Source organism: Danio rerio, chromosome 24 (genome assembly GCF_049306965.1).
Source record: "Danio rerio strain Tuebingen ecotype United States chromosome 24, GRCz12tu, whole genome shotgun sequence".
Classification (NCBI taxonomy): domain Eukaryota; kingdom Metazoa; phylum Chordata; class Actinopteri; order Cypriniformes; family Danionidae; genus Danio; species Danio rerio.
The window spans coordinates 32,740,547-32,757,915 of record NC_133199.1 but is presented as its reverse complement, the minus strand read 5'-3'; the positions used below and the strand labels follow the sequence as shown (position 1 = coordinate 32,757,915).

General features: G+C 38.8%; 1 protein-coding gene across 1 annotated transcript; it reads right to left on the bottom strand.

Annotated features, from left to right (window-relative positions):
• Positions 1 to 550: 550 nt before the first annotated feature.
• On the bottom strand, positions 551 to 14,905 carry abca4a (ATP-binding cassette, sub-family A (ABC1), member 4a). Its single transcript, NM_001002206.1, is given in 8 exon segments — positions 551 to 959; positions 994 to 1,263; positions 5,955 to 6,082; positions 11,941 to 12,080; positions 12,158 to 12,299; positions 13,692 to 13,785; positions 13,950 to 14,059; positions 14,812 to 14,905. Coding segments are annotated over 7 exon segments (843 nt in total). The 5' UTR covers positions 14,016 to 14,059; positions 14,812 to 14,905; the 3' UTR covers positions 551 to 956.
• Between the last annotated feature and the right edge of the window lie 2,464 nt (positions 14,906 to 17,369).

Genomic DNA, 17,369 nt, shown 5'->3' with positions numbered 1-17,369 from the left:
CCTAGATCAAGATGTCCTTGGTCAACATGCCTGACCAGTCTATTTTTTGCTGATGATCACCAAAAAAAAAAAAAGGACAAACATAAAAGTCACTAGACCTGCATATATAAAGAGACGCAGACTCACACAATTTGTGTTTTTGCATTTGCTGCCTTTTCGTTGATTTTCTAGGAAATGTTACAGTCATCCACTTAACTCTTATCTCACATCTTATGACGTGCTTGAGCTACATTATGTAATAAACACATTGTGCTTATATGAAATGACATTGGTTTTTAGCTGCCCCCAAATAACAGCTAATCTTTTAACTACATTTTTACCAATAACATTCACTGTTGCCTCCCATCAAAACAAGCACTGATATGATTTCCCTCATAGTTTGCATAGTTATGTGTCAGCACTTCCTCTACACCCAAACCCACTTCCAGATATCACTGATTTTACTGAGCAGACTGACCATGCAACAAAAATTAGTGACACTGTTACTGTTTACCATTTTAAAATGGTACACAGGATTTCTACTCCAAATAAAAGTTCTCCGAATACCAAATCAATATATACTCACTTTATTAGGTACAACTGCGCGTTAACGCATATTTCTAGTCAGTCAATCACATGACAGCAACTCAAAGCATTTAGGCATTCGCACACAACCATCTCTAGGGTTTACAGAGAATGGTCTGAAAAAGAGAAAATATCCAGTGAGCAGTAGATCTGTGGGCGCAAATGCCTTGTTGATGCCAGATATCATCATGTTTCAACTTAAAGTGTTCGTGCTGCCTAGAAATTTTACGTTTACTTCACTTAAATAGTGAAGATGTTTTAACTCCGGTTAAAGTTGACAAGACTTGACAATTCACATGTAATAAATGGTGGTTTAAGTTTAGTTAACTAGATAGGTTGTGATTAAGAATGAAAGGACTTTAGAATTCAAGTGTAGTGGACATGATTTAAGTTTAGTGAACTTAAATATTGAAGCTGTCTTATCTTATACACCCACTCATCCTCTACACCCAAAGCCATTTCCAGCATTATAGTTTTCACTAAATGTGTCAACAGACTGACCAGGCGGAAAAGCTTGAAGAAGTCCAGGTTGGCGTAGAATTTGTCCTCGATAATTTGAAGACGCTGCGGTGTGAGGACACACATGGCGTTGCGGACGGCATATAGGCCCCAGCGGTTGGGGAAAATGAGGAAACGCTCCAGAAGAGTCTGGCTGCAGGCAATGTCCTTCAGATGGAGATCAGGGACTCCATACGCAAACTGACAGAGAGAGTGAAAAACACAAGGAAAAGATTAAGAGTTCAGGGAAGTTAATGCCATTGTGCTAGTCTGAGCTGGACTTAATCGTTCAGTAGTAGTAAAACGCTTCTGGAAAACACACACATATCTCTTAAATCGGGTTTTCCCAAAGGCAGTGCAATGTTGGGTCTTATTGATTTTTACCGTCATGTTTATGTTCCAACATGATGGATGTGTTGACATGGCAGAGATGACAACAGCCATAATGCTGCAAATAAGACTTCAATGCCGTTTATATAGCATGTATTTGTATTTGTTTGTTGTTTTTGGTTTATTTTTTGGGGGGGTGGAGGAGGGGTAGTTAAGATTATTTACTAAAGTAACAAAATTATCTAGAGCCACTATTAAATTATCATTCGCTGCCGAATAGCATATCTTAAGAATGTATACTACTATTTTAGCTGGGAAATGTCTAATACTGTTTAAAATGAACCTGTATAAACCGTGTTGTTTGGCATTAATTATAACTTTACTTATATGATTGAATTATGGTTAATGCAGCAAAACTATGATTCATTTTTGGATACCACGATGGATGTGTTGACATGTCAGCAACCATAATGCTGCAAATAAGACTCCAATGCCATTTGTATAGCATAAGGGCCATAATTATTAGGTTTTTTGTTTTGTTTTGTTTTTTGTGGAGGTCTAGTTAAGATTACTTACTAAAGTTATAAAATTATCTGGAGCCACTATTACATAAGCATTAGCTGAAAAATATAGCATATCTGAACGATAAATACTATTTATATACTATTTTTGCAGGAAAATAATCTAGTCCAATAGTCTAATAATCTGTATAAACCATGTTATTTGACATTGATTATAATCACACTTCTATGGTTCTGTGTAGCAAAATCATGGTTAAATTTTGGATACCACGATGGGTGTGTTGACATGTCAGAGACGCCAATGACCGTAATGCTACAAATAAGACTCCAATGCCATTTGTATAGCATGAAGGCCACAATTGTTTTTGTTATTATTATTATTTTGTGGGGGCCTAGTTAAGATTATTCACTAAAGTTGCAAAATTATCTTGACCCACTATTAAATTAGCATTAGCTGAAAAATATAGCATATCTGAATAAAAACTATTTATAAACTATTTTAGCAGGAAAATAGTCTAGTCTAATAACCTGTATAACCCATGTTATCTAGCATTGATTATAATCACACTTCTATGGTTAAAGTATGGTTAATGAAGCAAAAGCATGGTTAATTTTTGGTTAGATCTCTACAGATGCTAATGCTAACAGTGCAAAAAATATAGTTTTTGTAGTAAAACTACTGTTTATTTTTTTATAAACCTCATCTACAGTATGTTATCTGCCTAATGCTAATGCTAACTGAACAAAAAACAAAAATAAGGTATACAATACACAAAACATGATGTTTTTTTCACAACTACCACAAAAGAAAGACTATCGGGCTTCCTTTGGAACCGTTTTTTCAACTTGGGATAGGGCACAGGGTGTTGGCAACAAAATTGAAGGAAATCATTAACATCTCAAAACATCCTGAAGCACCTTTAGCCCTTAGCTTAAAACACACAAAAATTGTTCTGAGGTGTGGCTGTCTGCTGTATTAGACAAAACAATATCTGCTGCTTATGAATTTGACATTATCTCTATGTTGTCCACAAGAAAGCAGACTCTGCAAAATTTAAAGTGAGCTAGGCCACACAAAGTCTGCATGGGATTAATATGACCAAATTAACATATTTGCATGATCCCCATCCTCCATGGACTTACAAACACTCTGAAACGAGCAGAATAGATGCAGAAAAACCAATCAAAACACTTAATCAGCTGACCAATTATTTTTGGAAAATGGAAGCGAGTGGTTAACAGATCTTAAGCACTAAATTGATTGAAATGAACCAAATATTTATTCAAATGAACATAATAGCAATGTTTACTGACCTTAGTTACTTTTAAACCTGTTGTAGGGGACTCCAACACAATATTTTGAATCTCTAGTAATAATTGCATCACTAGTAATCTCTATATCTCACAAAACGACAAGACACCAGGCACCAGACACTTTACTTAAAGGAGTGGTTCACCATGATATCATATTTTAAACTTTCTTTGAGCATCAAATCAATGTATTTGAATGATTTTAAATAATCTGATTATGTGTATAAATTAAAATGAAAGAGCTCATCATATGGGTTTTCTAAAAATATCTTATACACAGTTTGTAACCTGCTTTGAAGTAGAAAGTCTGAAGAGTTGATAAATAAAGATGTTGTCTCTCAAAAAAAAAAGAGTCAGCTCTGTATCACCTTAACAAGTCATTATATTTTTGAATCTTTTGACAACCAATGTATGCAAATATGACCAAATTAACATATTTGCATAATCCCTATCTTCCACAGACATACACAAACACTCTGAAATGAGCAGAAAAGAAGCAGAAAGACCAATCAAAACAAACTTGGCCAGCTGACCAATCAGAGTCCAACGAGCCAAACTACAAACTAAAAATCTCTCTTCTCTCTATATGCACCAGACACTTTACTTGAAGGGGTGGTTCACTACGATATCATATTTTAAACTTTCTTTGAATCTTTTGACAGCCAAAGTATGTCAATATGATCAAATTAACATAGTTGCATAATCCCTATCTTCCACAGACATATACAAACACTCTGAAATGAGCGGAAAAGATGCAGAAGGACCAATCAAAACAAACTTGGCCAGCTGACCAATCATCGTTGGCCTATATAAGCGAGGAGTTAACAGATCTTAAGCACTGAATTGATTCAAATGAACCAAATATTGATTCAAATGAACATAAAAGCAATGTTTACTGACCTTAGTTGCATTTAAAACTGTTGTAGGGGACTCCAACACAATATGTTGTATCTCTAGTAATAATTTGTGTTTGGACATCATTTTTTACAGTGTAAGATCACTCCATTTTGAAATGTTTATTTTTTAAAAATGTATATGCAAACTACGACTCCAAATAAAAAAAAAACGATTTAAATTCTCCAACTTCCTCTCTCTCTCTCTTTCTCTCTCTCTCTCTCTCTCTCTCTCTCTCTTCCTCTCTTTCTTTCTCTCTCTCTCTCTCTCTCTTTCTCTCTCTTCCTCTCTTTCTTTCTCACTCTCTCTCTCTCCATGTCATTAACAGCTATGGACTTATCCATCCAGGACATTCCTTCTTCCTCTGTTCACCCCCGCTGACTGACTGGCAGCACCTCTGAGAAATCCTTCAAAATGCCTCACATTCCTCTCCCTTACATTTCCATATGAAAGTGACCGGGGTCCTGATGTTCCTGCTCATGCTATCACTTCCCCTAGACCTGCTCTACTCTCTGACCACAAGATCAAAAGGGAACCGGCCTCGTGCAAACCACCATCAGTGCTTTGTTCTCGCTGCAATAAAACCCACAAAGAATCTCGGGACTGAGAAATAAGAGGCCGAGGTTTGATCAGAGTCCTTCTGCCACTGGTTGGGGGGTCTGATTACTCGCAGGACAAATATATACATCACAAAGGGTCCGTAAAGAGAGCTGAGAAACCCAAACACGAAGCCGAACAAACGGGCACTTGAGAACCAGCCAAGATTGCCTCAGTCTCAAACAGAGACATTCAAATCCACCAACAAAGTCTGTTTACATGCTGGAGAAAAAGATGAATTTTTATCCTGGCGTGCGGTGAAGTCAATCTGCTTATCATTCATGCCTTAATTAGATGATCACAAAAAGGGCCGCTTCGAGTCAGTGACCTCTGAGATTCTGAGACTTTAAGCTGAACCCGGGGAGGTGATGTGAACACAGCTGAGGATACACAGATATTCTTATTCGTACAAAGATTCAATTATTTTCATTAATGCTGTTGAATGCTTGATTCTGATTGGTTGATGAACATTCTACGCTTAGGCATGCAATATATCTGCTCGATTGACAACATGGCATAGCAAAATGTTTGATTTGGTTAGCAGCAGCACGAGTGGTCTTCAATGAACCTAAAAGAGCATGTCACTCCGCTGCTCATCCATTTGCACTGGCTGCCAGTTGCTGCTCGCATCAAATTCAAAGCTCTGATGTTTTCCTACAAAGTGACTTCTGGCTTTGCTCCTTATCTACTCTCACTTCTGCAGATCTATGTGCCCTCCAGAAACTTGCGTTCTGTGAATGAACGTCGCCTCGTAGTTCCATCCCAAAGAGGGAAGAAATCACTTTCCCAAACACCCGCGTTGAGTCACTCGCTGTTTTCAAGAACCAACTAAAAACTCAACTATTTAGTCTCCACTTCACTTCCTTATCTGCAATTGCCTCTCTGGATATACCACTAACTGTACTAAAAAAAAAAAATTACTAATACTTTCCTTCTTAGACTTAACAGACCTGAAACTTGCCTACAGAACTTATTCATTGTTGCTCTTATAGTTGTGTAAATTGCTTCCTTGTCCTCATTTGTAAGTCGCTTTGGATAAAAGTGTCTGCTAAATGACTAAATGTAAATGTAAATGTTAGCAGTTTACACCCTGAATGAAAGTAAACAAATGATAGACGTGATACTGTCAGGACTCTGCCACTTCATTCATGTTTATTCTTATTTTTGTGGCATGGGCACTGCTCATTTCTTGTCAGTTACATGTATTGACTCCATGTCTGAATTATTTAAACAGCTTACCTGCTCGGGTCGAATCTGTGAGTTGATCAGCTGTTGTACCACAGATTCAGTGAGAGGAACATCTCTGAGCAGGTATGCTGTGAGAGTTTCGTCATCCTTTAAAATGTCTTCCACTTTTATGCCTCGACCTGCATAAGAAGTGAACAAAAATGCGTGAACAGGATGCCGGAGTGAAGAATTTCAACAGGCTAAAAGAATGCAACACTTTAACACTTAAGAGATGATCAGCTGGAAGGACTTCAGGAACATGACAATTATTTAGATGAGACCAAAAGACTTTGGTATGCCAGACATCCCCATCCTGCTGAAATACGGCCAAGATATCAGTCTGTCTATGCTTATTTTTGAAAAGGAAAGTGGGAAGATAATAGATTGTGGTTTTAAATCAGAGCCAGGAATCAAGAGGATCCAGACACCATTTTACATAACAAAACCTTTTTTTTTATGAATAGATACAAAGGTGTTAGTTCTTTGAATGCCACATGCTGCACGGAGGACTAAGCTTAAGACACGTTTTTCTGCCAGGAACCAAATCTTCAGTCACTCCTGCCATCACCATAATGCCTTGGACAATCTTACTAAAGCCTAAAATATACTTTGGTATGCATGAGCAACTCACTGTGGCTTTGCAAACGCCAGCGTTGTTGTTTTTGCTCTACTTAGTTTGTCCACAAAGTGTCAACACTGAACAGGACTGTTGTTTCCAACCCAGGCTCCTTCTGAAAACGTATCACTATACATTTTTGGAGAGCGCTAAATGCGTCCCAGGGGGTATGTTTTTTTTTTGTTTTTTTTTGCAGTTTTTATTTTCGCGAATCCACCAAAGGCCACTGTGTATGCTTTTTGAGATCTTAAATTTCTCTCGCGAGTGCCATTCATGCCTGCTGTTTTCACGTAAATCCACCAGAGGCTGCTGTCGACTGACTGATCCACTGACCCACCCTCCTCCTTCTCTAAACCCAACCAATAGTATTTTCAGAAGCACAGATTGATCCACCCACCCACTTTCCTTAATCCAGCAGGCAGTTTTAAAAAGCAACACGAGGAGAACATGCAAACTCCACACAGAAATGCCAACTTGCCCAGTCAGGGCTCAAACCGGTGACCTTCTTTCTGTGTGGTGATCATGCTACCCACTGTGCCACCATAAAGCTCCATGTTGTATTTCAGTTGTATTTTTAGTCCTGATACAGCTCTTGTGTGCAGGACTAGTTTCTTACACATTAAATCCAAATCCTTTTGTCTTGTTTGTTTTCGGATTTGAAATAACTGAAGTCAGTGAGCGTATTAATATGGCCAAGACCTGCCTGGAACTACAGTGCACAGTGCACAATTATTGCACACCTTAGAATGTTCATCAGCCAATCAGAATCAAGCAGTCAGCACCCCAGCATCCTTCTTCACTGTCTGAGCTTTGTCTCTCCAAAATCTCCCTTCTTACTTGTTTAAAATACTTGCTCCATCTTCACCATCTCTTTTCTGCCTGTAAAATAACAATCTTTTTCCAGTCTTAGACTCGAACCCAAACAGAGCTGCACGTGTCCGACCCGTAGCTGTTACGTTGTTTAAAAATGAGACCTAGAGACACAGGTCTGATTGCACCCTGATCATATCACTGTTTACATTACACATACATTATCAAGGCAATGACTGATGCAGTAGTATTAAATTCAAGTTCCATTATCTGACCACTGTTGAAACCAAGCTCTGCTTCTTGTAGCTGAGGTAATAATTGCAGGTGTGTTTTAACCACCTTATTTCCTGCTTGCATCCCATCCTAATTTTATAAACTGCAAGTTACAAAACACATACAAAGTGCCACTGACTGATCACTGGTAGATGGGATTCTCCCTGAGCATAATCGACTCAGGTATTACACACAGACCTGTTTTATTATGTAATAAATAGGTACCTGACCAGCACTGGTCCTGGGTCCTTGGGTCCACTGTGAAACATCTAGTGTTCAGTGTAGACTCTTTGTGGACAAAGTAAGTAGTGCAAAAACACCCATAAGTTGTTGATGCAAACTAAAGCATATTTGGGCATTAGTAGGATTATCCAAGGCATTATGGTTGTGGTAGGAATAACTGAACAATTGGTTCCTAGCTTAAACTTAGTTTAACAGGAAGCAGATGGATGCACACATTTTTTAAGCCTGTGGTGAACACCACAGCAGTTCTCATCCTGGTTGTCAAAGCAACATTATGGTACCAAACTGCTGATTTTGAGGAGGTATGCAAGGGTTTTGGGTGCAATGAGGCAAAGTATACTCTGGGTTAGAGTTAAGGCTGATTTATACTTCTGCATCAAGTGCATGCGTATGCCTTGTTTATACTTCTGCGTCAAATGATCAGCGTGACCCACGACACCAGCCTTGTGCTTTGCCATGCATTTATAATTTTGCTTGCTGTTTGTGTTGATCTGCAATAACACTTCCAAAACGCTAGCTTACAGTGAGGTTTTTATTTTCCTCTGTGTCAAGTTTTTTTTTTTCTGGTGTTTTTTTTTTCTGAACGCTACCTTAAATGTACAAGTGGCTCAAAGTCACTCATTGTGAGGGGAGAACTGGTGGATGTGCATCAAATTTAATCATAAGGTATACACAAAAAAAAAGTTTCCATCTGAGGCTCCTCCACGGGACTCAACACTTGTGAATACTCACTCCAACAGGTTCACGCGGCTCTAGCTCTCGCCCACACTCATCAGCACTACCAAGCCGACCAATCACAGATTTTGAGCTACACGTCGTGTAGGTGCGTTTCAGTGTCGGTGTCAACCACGGTGAGAGCTATGGAACCGCGTGAAGGCTGCACCTGATTTATACTTCTGCATCAAGTGCATACTAAGACTGCAGCTCTGCACAAGACTTTTGGCCAGCGGAGAAATTAAAATGGTCATGCCGAACTGAGTCTGGTTCTCTCCTATTGGAAAAGTTTTTTTTCCCTCTCCACTGTCGCCACTGGCCTGCTTTGTTCAGGATCTGAAAAGCTATGCATCGATGAATTTGCTCTTCAGTGTTTGGACTCTCAGTAATGATTTCACACCACACTGAACAGAGCTAAACTGAACTGAACTTAAACACTAAAAACTGAACTACCCTGATCCAGTTACTATGACCATTTATGTGAAGCTGCTTTGACACAATCTACATTGTAAAAGCGCTATACAAATAAAGCTGAATTTAATTGAATTGAAGCCCTTGCCGTGGCTGACGCTATGCGAACCCGTTGGAGTGAGTGTTTACAACATTGGTTTACAAGTGTCAAGTCCCCTGTTTTGTGTTTTTCTTATGATTAAAGTTGTTCCACGTCCACCAGTTCCTGCCTCTAAATGAGCAAGTTTGAGCTACTTGTACATAAAGGTAGCGTCAGTAAAAAAAACACCAGTGAAGAAACTCGACACAGAGGAAAATAAAAACCTCACTGCCAGCTAGCGTTTCAGAAGGGTTAATGCAGAGCAACAGAAACAGCGCGCAGAAGTATAAATGCACGGCAATGTGCAAGGTATGCACCATGTGTCACGGCAATCACTCGATGCGGAAGTATAACTAAGGCCCCGTTTACACTAATGCGTTTTAGTTTGAAAACGCATAAGTTTTGCTACGGTTACGCCAACCGTCCACACTACGCCGGAGTTCTCGAGCGCCGAAAACGGAGCGTTTCGAAAACGCTGGAGAGGCCGTTTTCATTTTGAAACGCTGCTGCTCCGTCTCAGTGTGGATGATGGAAAACGGAGACATCTGAAAACGGAGGCGGGGCTGCAGACGTTCGCCTCTCTGATTGGGGCTTTTCCTGAATATTAAGTAGCCCAACACACACAGTTCAGTCCTGCTTTCTCTCCGTGTAAGTTCAGACTTCGCAAGTTTGATCAAGGCTGCAGTCTCTTCTTCTCAGTTTGATATGGAAAAGCAGACTATACCGAGGACACGGGTAAATCTTCAAAGGGAACAGTGTACTTTATAACTTCATTCACATCACCCTGGCTTCGTTGTTTCACTTTCTCAACAATAAAATGTAAACATGATTTAAGGAACTGCCTATTTTCATTTTAATATTAGCAACTTAGACAGCAGACATGTTGAGGCGCCGTGCTGTATAAGATGAGCGTCATCTTCACTGTCTGGATATTTATAACAAAACGGAGCCGATAACAACTGCCTCCTTTCAATTTCAGTGAAAATACGAAACATCCCCTCTCTTTTGCTGAGTATCAGTTTTAAGAATCGATAATGGCCATTTTAAAAGTATAACATACAATAAGTTTATACATTATAGGAAATAAAGGCAAGCGATAAGTCAATATACAGAATGTACGTGGTTACATTAATCATTAACTTATCTTTGCGCTCAGCCAAAACACGTTACCTGAGAACAAGTAATAGATTCCAATGCCCAAAGTCAGGGAATATGTCGTTAGATAAAGACAACAAGATGAATGAAATATCCCGTTTAATAAATATAGTGAGATTAGATCCAGCGGGAGATGCTTGATGAGAAGTCCGACTAGCACAGCTCTCATCTGGGTACATGGGCTGCAGCGCTTGCCCGAGAGTGTCTGTGTGGTCACGTGATGTGCGTTTTCAGCGTTTTGGTGTGGACGGAGAGCAGTTCAGAAACGCTGGGTAAAACGCGAGTGTGGACGCGGATCGTTTTCATTCTAAAACGCCGTTTTAAAACTAAAACGTACTAGTGTAAACGGGGCCTAAGCCTTTACGCTCCACAGCAGTATTCTAGCCAACAACAGTCAAAGCAGCCATCCATGATGCCTTTTGGGACAGGGTAGAGATATACTTTGAGCTAAAATCTAAGAGATCATAGGGTGTCCCATTCATCACTTCCGAAAGGTAATCACAACCCATTTGCTTCATGATATACGATCTAATTGCACACCTTCTCAGGGTCAAAATGGCATGCATACTTAGAGGAACACTGTGAATGTTTAAAGGACTATTTGGGACAGGACTAAATTATTATTTGGGCTCAAGTCCACAAGACCATAGTGCATCCTATTCCTTAGCTTTCCCCCTTCCCTTTTGCAGCAACTATATCTTTTTTTATACATGTCTTCTGATCCGAGCATGCACTATTCAATAGTCAAAGTACAACATCCCAAAATATGGACTTGAGCAAAAATGGAGATTTTGGACAGATGCCTCAATTCAACCTCAATGCAAACTTCTGCTGAGCCTACACAAAGGTGAGCTCCACAGTGGACTTTGTCTACATTAAAGTAAAAGTAGCATTACATTAGAAACATGTGCACTCAGAGGAAGACCGTACAGCAAGGGTGACCAACTCTGTTCCTGGAGCTCTACCTTCCTCCAAATGTCAGTAGCAACCCATATCAAGCACAGCTGCCTGTAATAAGTGCAGTTCTGGCCTTAATTAATCGGTTCAGGTGTGTTTAATCAGGGTTGGAGCTGAACTCTGCAGGAAGGTAGATCTCCAGGAATTGCCTTGACATTTGGTATAAGCTTACTTAGTCCACAAGTCTGTATGGTCTCACATGCACTCCCTCTGTGGTCACCACATACTCCTAATGTGAATTTCTGCAAAGGCTGCACCACAATAATCTCCACAGCCAACATCTATGCAACAGTCAAACTAAGGTTATGTCAAGACTGCATGCATTTGGGTGGCATGTTGAAGTATACTTTTGGGCTTCATTCCAAAATCCTGAGGACAATCCATCTCATTTTCACTGATGGCAGCAGACGTTTGTTTTTCTAGCAAGGACAGACTCATTAGAACTGTCGGGGTAAGAATGTTGAACTCAACACCCAGACGACTTCTATTTGTGTGCACTGTGAAGACGTAAACAAATCGAAGTGCTTTCTCTAAAAATAATAGTATGGAAGTAGCGTAAGCTTCTTAGCATTCCTCATGAAAGGACCTCTTCAAGGCAGATTGAGGACGTAATCTAAAAGAGAGTGGAGTACACAGTGAAAGAGCGGCTGGGAAACTGAGGTGACTTGAGATTTGCTGACCTGCAATTGCCTCAGGATTGGTCCGAAGAGTATCCATAAAGCTGCTCATAGCCATAAGTTCCTGCCATAACCGTCCCAACTGCAGAAACTCGGTATCTTCAAACAGCAGCTCCTGTGCGTCTGACCAAAAACGAGCCAATCTGAGCAAGAGGAATGCATTGATTAGAGCAGTAGAAGATTAGCTTTTTGCATAGTTTGCACATGGAAGTCAAATCACATTGAGTTGTTGTAGTTGGACACCAGGCCTGGAGATTCTCCACGAGTCGTGTGCTGGAAACAGGGGTTGTTGGCATTGCAGACGATCCCCTGGATCCATGGAAGGACGCCAGATGAGGGCATAGCTTTGTTTGGAAAATGACCTGAGGAAAAGCAAACTGGTTAATATTGCCAAAAAAGGAGCATATTATGTAGACAAATAGCCAAGAAACGGTAGTATCGATGTTTCCATCAAAAATTGCACAGGTTTCCATTTCTTCTGTTCAAGATTCCCCCTTCTTGGGAAATTGATGCAAAATATCAATAACAAAAATGGAAGCCTGATGTGGCTCTTTTTGTAGATATAATAAATTGCTTTAGTATGAATACAAAATCGAACAAAAGGTGCTGCCAAGTATTTTTTATCTGATAAAAATGTTTCTGAGCATATATTCTACAATTTTACGTGTATGTACGCAGGGGTAGCAGCCTTAGGAGAGAACCCCAGACACTTCCTCCAGCTCTTCCGGGGGAATCTCGAAGCGTTCCCCGGCCAGCTGAGAGACATAATCCCTCCAGCATGTCCTGGGTCTTTCCCGAGGCCTCCTACTGATGGGACATGCCTGGAACACCTCCATAGGTAGGCGTCCAGGAGGCATCCAAAACAGATGCCTGAGCCTCAGCTGACTTCTCTTGATGTGGAGGAGCAGCGGCTCTCATTCGAGCACTTTCCAGTTGACAAACCTGGGACTATAGGTGAGAGTAGGAATGTAGACCGGTAAATTGAGAGCTTTGTATTTTGGCTCAGCTACTTCCTTTCCATAACGGTGCATTACTGCTGCCTCTGCACCAATCGGCCTGTCAATTTCACGTTCCATCCTTCCCTCACTCGTGAACAAAACACAAAAATACTGGAACTCCTCCACCGTGGGTAAGGACTTTCCTCCAACCAGGAGATGGCAAACCACTTGTATGAAGATGGCAAACCATCGTGTGTGTTGCCATTTCTATAAAATACTTACTTTTATGCTACAGTATATCCCAACATGCACAAAAAGTGGATGAAAAGATGGTTAGTAAGACCTGTTACTTGGCTGGAATTGTTTTATATTGAGTAAAATATAGAGTTTAGAGTTTTAAACCAATATCCTTGAAAAATGTATTGTGTGTCTGTAAACACCATGGTAAATTCGTAACATTTTCAAAAAGATATTTAACTTAAAAAGAACCAAAAATGAAAATTCTGTCATCATTTACGCTCCCTTCACTTGTTTTAAACCTTTATGAGTATCTTCTGTAGACTTCACTAGTATTTGTTTTCCCTACTATGGAAGTCAATGGTTACATATTTACAAATTTCTTCAACATATGTTCTTTAGTGTTCACCAGATTAAAGAAATCTACAGAGGTTATTGGAACCACGTAAAGATGAACAAACAGGGAGTAAATTTTTATTTTTGGGGTGAATTATCCCTTTAATTTAACTGTCTAGTGATCAAAATAGGAATATTAAAATAGTATACAGTAACTACTAATTTCCTAATCGGCATACATACATTCATGTTGTCTGTAAAGGGGGTTCGCTTTTCTCAGCCAAACCAGTCCAATAAATAGCACCACAGGCCACATAATCTCCATAAAGAGCCGCGTCTGAGTGAAAATCCAGAGAAATCCATTAGAAAGGCTCAAAAATAAACTGTTTGCTGACAGACACATATAATCAATCTTTGAATCATTTTCAATATAAAACATTGTAAAGCAATTTCCTTTAGAAAGAAAATAGTTATTTTGTGTAAAGTGAATGAACATTTCACCTTCTGTCTCTTGCGGACGGTCCAGTTTTTCCAGAGGAGCAGCCGCACCTGGCTGTTGGTCCCCATGACTGCTGCTCTTCACCCCCACAGGGGTCACACACAGGACCTACCTGCACAAAAGCAGCAAGAGAGTCACTCCTGCTCATTTTTACCTTCACCAAACATGTCAAGATGGTTATATGTGCGAAAAAATGTAACAAATACATGCATCAGTGGTTTAATATCACCACAGGAATTCTCATTTATTGATTTACACGATTTGCACTTAAAAAAAAAGAAAAAAAAAAAAAATATATATATATATATATATATATATATATATATATATATATATATATATATATATATATATATATATTTTTTTTTTAAACTGTATGATCCAAAGCAACCAAACCATTTATGCCTTTAATCCTTCATAATAATAATTATAGTTTTCCAATACTTATTTTATATTATTCCTTAGATTTCCCACCACAAAATAAGAGCTCAATAATTCTGAAAATAATAATTATTTAATTTCAGTTAGTTTTGCAGTGACTGTTGTTAGCTAATCTTGTCAGTTATTTGTTGTGATTTTAATGTATTTATTTTAGTTCTGTTTTTTCGGTTTTTGTCTTAATTTTGGCTTTCGTTTAGTAAAATAGCCTTGGTACAGTACACACTCTCATCATAAGACCAATCATGAGACATAATGAGACAAGAAATGAATTGTGTGCGCTGTCAATATAGTTCAGCGTTTAACAGACAAACGCAGCGCTGTTACGTAACAGGCCCGAATGCTTTTTTACGTAACACCCGATCACCATTCATTCGGAAACAACTAAAAGACACACGTAAAAATGGTAACAGTGGCAAGACTCACCTCAGGAGAAGAAGGCTCTTTTGTGCTTGCTTCTGCTGAAGCTCATGGCCGTGTTTGGTCGACCGACTGCAGGCTTGCTGCAGACGCAAAGCAGGTTTGTAATCAGATTGATTTAAGCTCCTTTCACCAGTGTGAGAGCGGCTACTCCACGCTTCACTGAATCTGTGACCTAACTAACAACCAATAACTGGCCAATATGAACTCTTCACTCTTATTTGCTGGAGATGAAGATGTCATATCTAGTAAAGATTGAGTGGGGCTGTCAAAGAAAACCTAGAAACCTCGTTTTTTCCCGCTGCAATTCTGACTTTATTTCTGTATCTTGAATTTCGAGTTTATAGTTAGGTCAGTTGCAATTCTGAGGTGGGGGAGTGAGAATTACACGATGTAAACTTTAATGGATAGTTCAAGCCAAAAAATTAACACTGTCATTATTTATTCTCCCTCCACTTGTTCCAAACCTGTTGGAGTTTCTTTCGTCTGTTGAACAATAGAAGTAATACTGAAGAATGTTGGAAAGCAGCAGCCATTTCCATCCTCCTGTCAGTGACTTTGCATTTGTAAGTATCTAATGAGATGGAAGCTAAAAATTTATAATAAAAATTAAAAATAGCAACAAAAAAAAAAGTTTATACAGGGCGTCACGGAGGCGCAGTGAGTTGCATGATCACTTCACAGCAAGAAGGCCGCTGGTTCGAGCCTTGGCTTGGGTCAGTTGTCATTTCTGTGTGAAGTTTGCATGTTCTCCTTGTGTTCACGTGGTTTTTCTCCAGGTGCTCCGGTTTCCCCCACAAGTCCAAACATGTAATGAATTGGGTAAGCTGTCCTTAGATTATGTGTGTGTATGGATGTTTCCCAGTGATGTGTTGCAGCTGGAAAGACATCTGCTGCGTGGAACATATGCTGGATAAGTTGGCGCAGTTGGCGGTGAACTCCACTGTGCCGATGTCAGATTATTAAAGGGCCGAAAAAAAAAAGAATTAAGTTTATACACTCACTTGCGGTGGTTTCGGAAGTGTGCAAACAAAAAGTTGTAATATGAACGATTGAAATCACGTGTCCAGCAGTGTTGGGGTAACATTACAAGTAACCTGAGTTATGTAATAATATTACTTTTTTAATGAAACTCAAGTTAATTTTTTAGATTGTAGGCTTTTTTTTAATAGTTTGCTGAAATAAAGTTATCGTAGTGTAATCATGTTGAATCACACTTAATGAGAAAACTAGCTCCATGCAGGAACAGACAAACACCAAAATGGCAGAGCCTTACATTTCTGTATTCTCATTATTTTGAACACATGGAAGAAAAAGGATAGTCTCAATGGACAGTGATTTTACTCAACTAATAAGACAAAAATAAAAAAGTAGTCAACACATTGCATTCAACTTTCATTAATCCGTATATGGCATGTATAGAGAATGGAAGTTTGCTTAAAAAAAAAAAAAAGAAAAAGGTAAAAGAAGGTTATACAGTGTGTCATTAAATGTAGAGCTCCTCATAAATTTAATTAGAGAAAAATACCCTGTAAGTTCTGAAAAAGATCAAACCTCAAACAGGTATAAAAAAGTAACACAAAAGTAACATAATAACGCATTACTTTTCATAAAAGTATTTAAGTAACGCAACTAGTTACTTTTTTTGGGGAGTAAGTCAGTATTGTAATGCATTACTTTCTAAAGTAACTCTCCCCAACACAGGTGACCAGTCAGCTGCCATTGTGCCTATTATGCTTGCCTTGTTTACTTGGTTACTAAGTTACAAATACTGCAGTCAGCTTCTCTAACAACTTGATGAAATCATATCTAAATGTGTAAATGGTGAAAAAAATCTATTAGGTGAATTATCCCTTTTATTCTGCCATTACATCTTTTAAATGTGAAAAACAAACCAGCAATTTCGAGGTGAAAAGTCCTAATTGAGAGACTCAAAATGGCAAAAAAGAAAAAGGAAGCCAGAATTCTGTGATGAAAAGTTGTATGTTCTGTGGTGGAAACAAAACTTAAATAGACATGACAAAAACTACAAGTTCTGCAATTGTGACATAAAGATCAGTGGTGTAAAGTAACAAATGACAAACATTCAAACTACTGTCATTTTGTAAAGTTTTTCTCAGGAATTGTAATTTACTAAGTAGTTTTAAAAATGTGTTTACATACTATTGAGCACATTTTTAGAGCTGTATTGATACCTTTACTCCTTTACTTTCATTCAACTTGCTGTCACTACTTATTTTCTTCTTGTGTACTGGAATTAGAAAACATCCAACCTAAAATCAACCAAATATCAATGTCTAATGATGTTACAGTTTGACGTTGTGTGGACGTTACCACTATGACATCTATCAGATATTAGATTTTACAGTAGTTGCCATACCTGATGAATAAATGTCAGTGTTTGACGACAGTATGATGTTGGTTTAAGATGTTGACTCAACGTTGTATTTTGATCACTTTCTAACACAACCTAAAATCAACCAAATATCAAAATCATTTGACGCCATTATTGGACATCAAAATAATATTGTGCTTAGATGCTGGCTAGACATTGAATTTTGGTC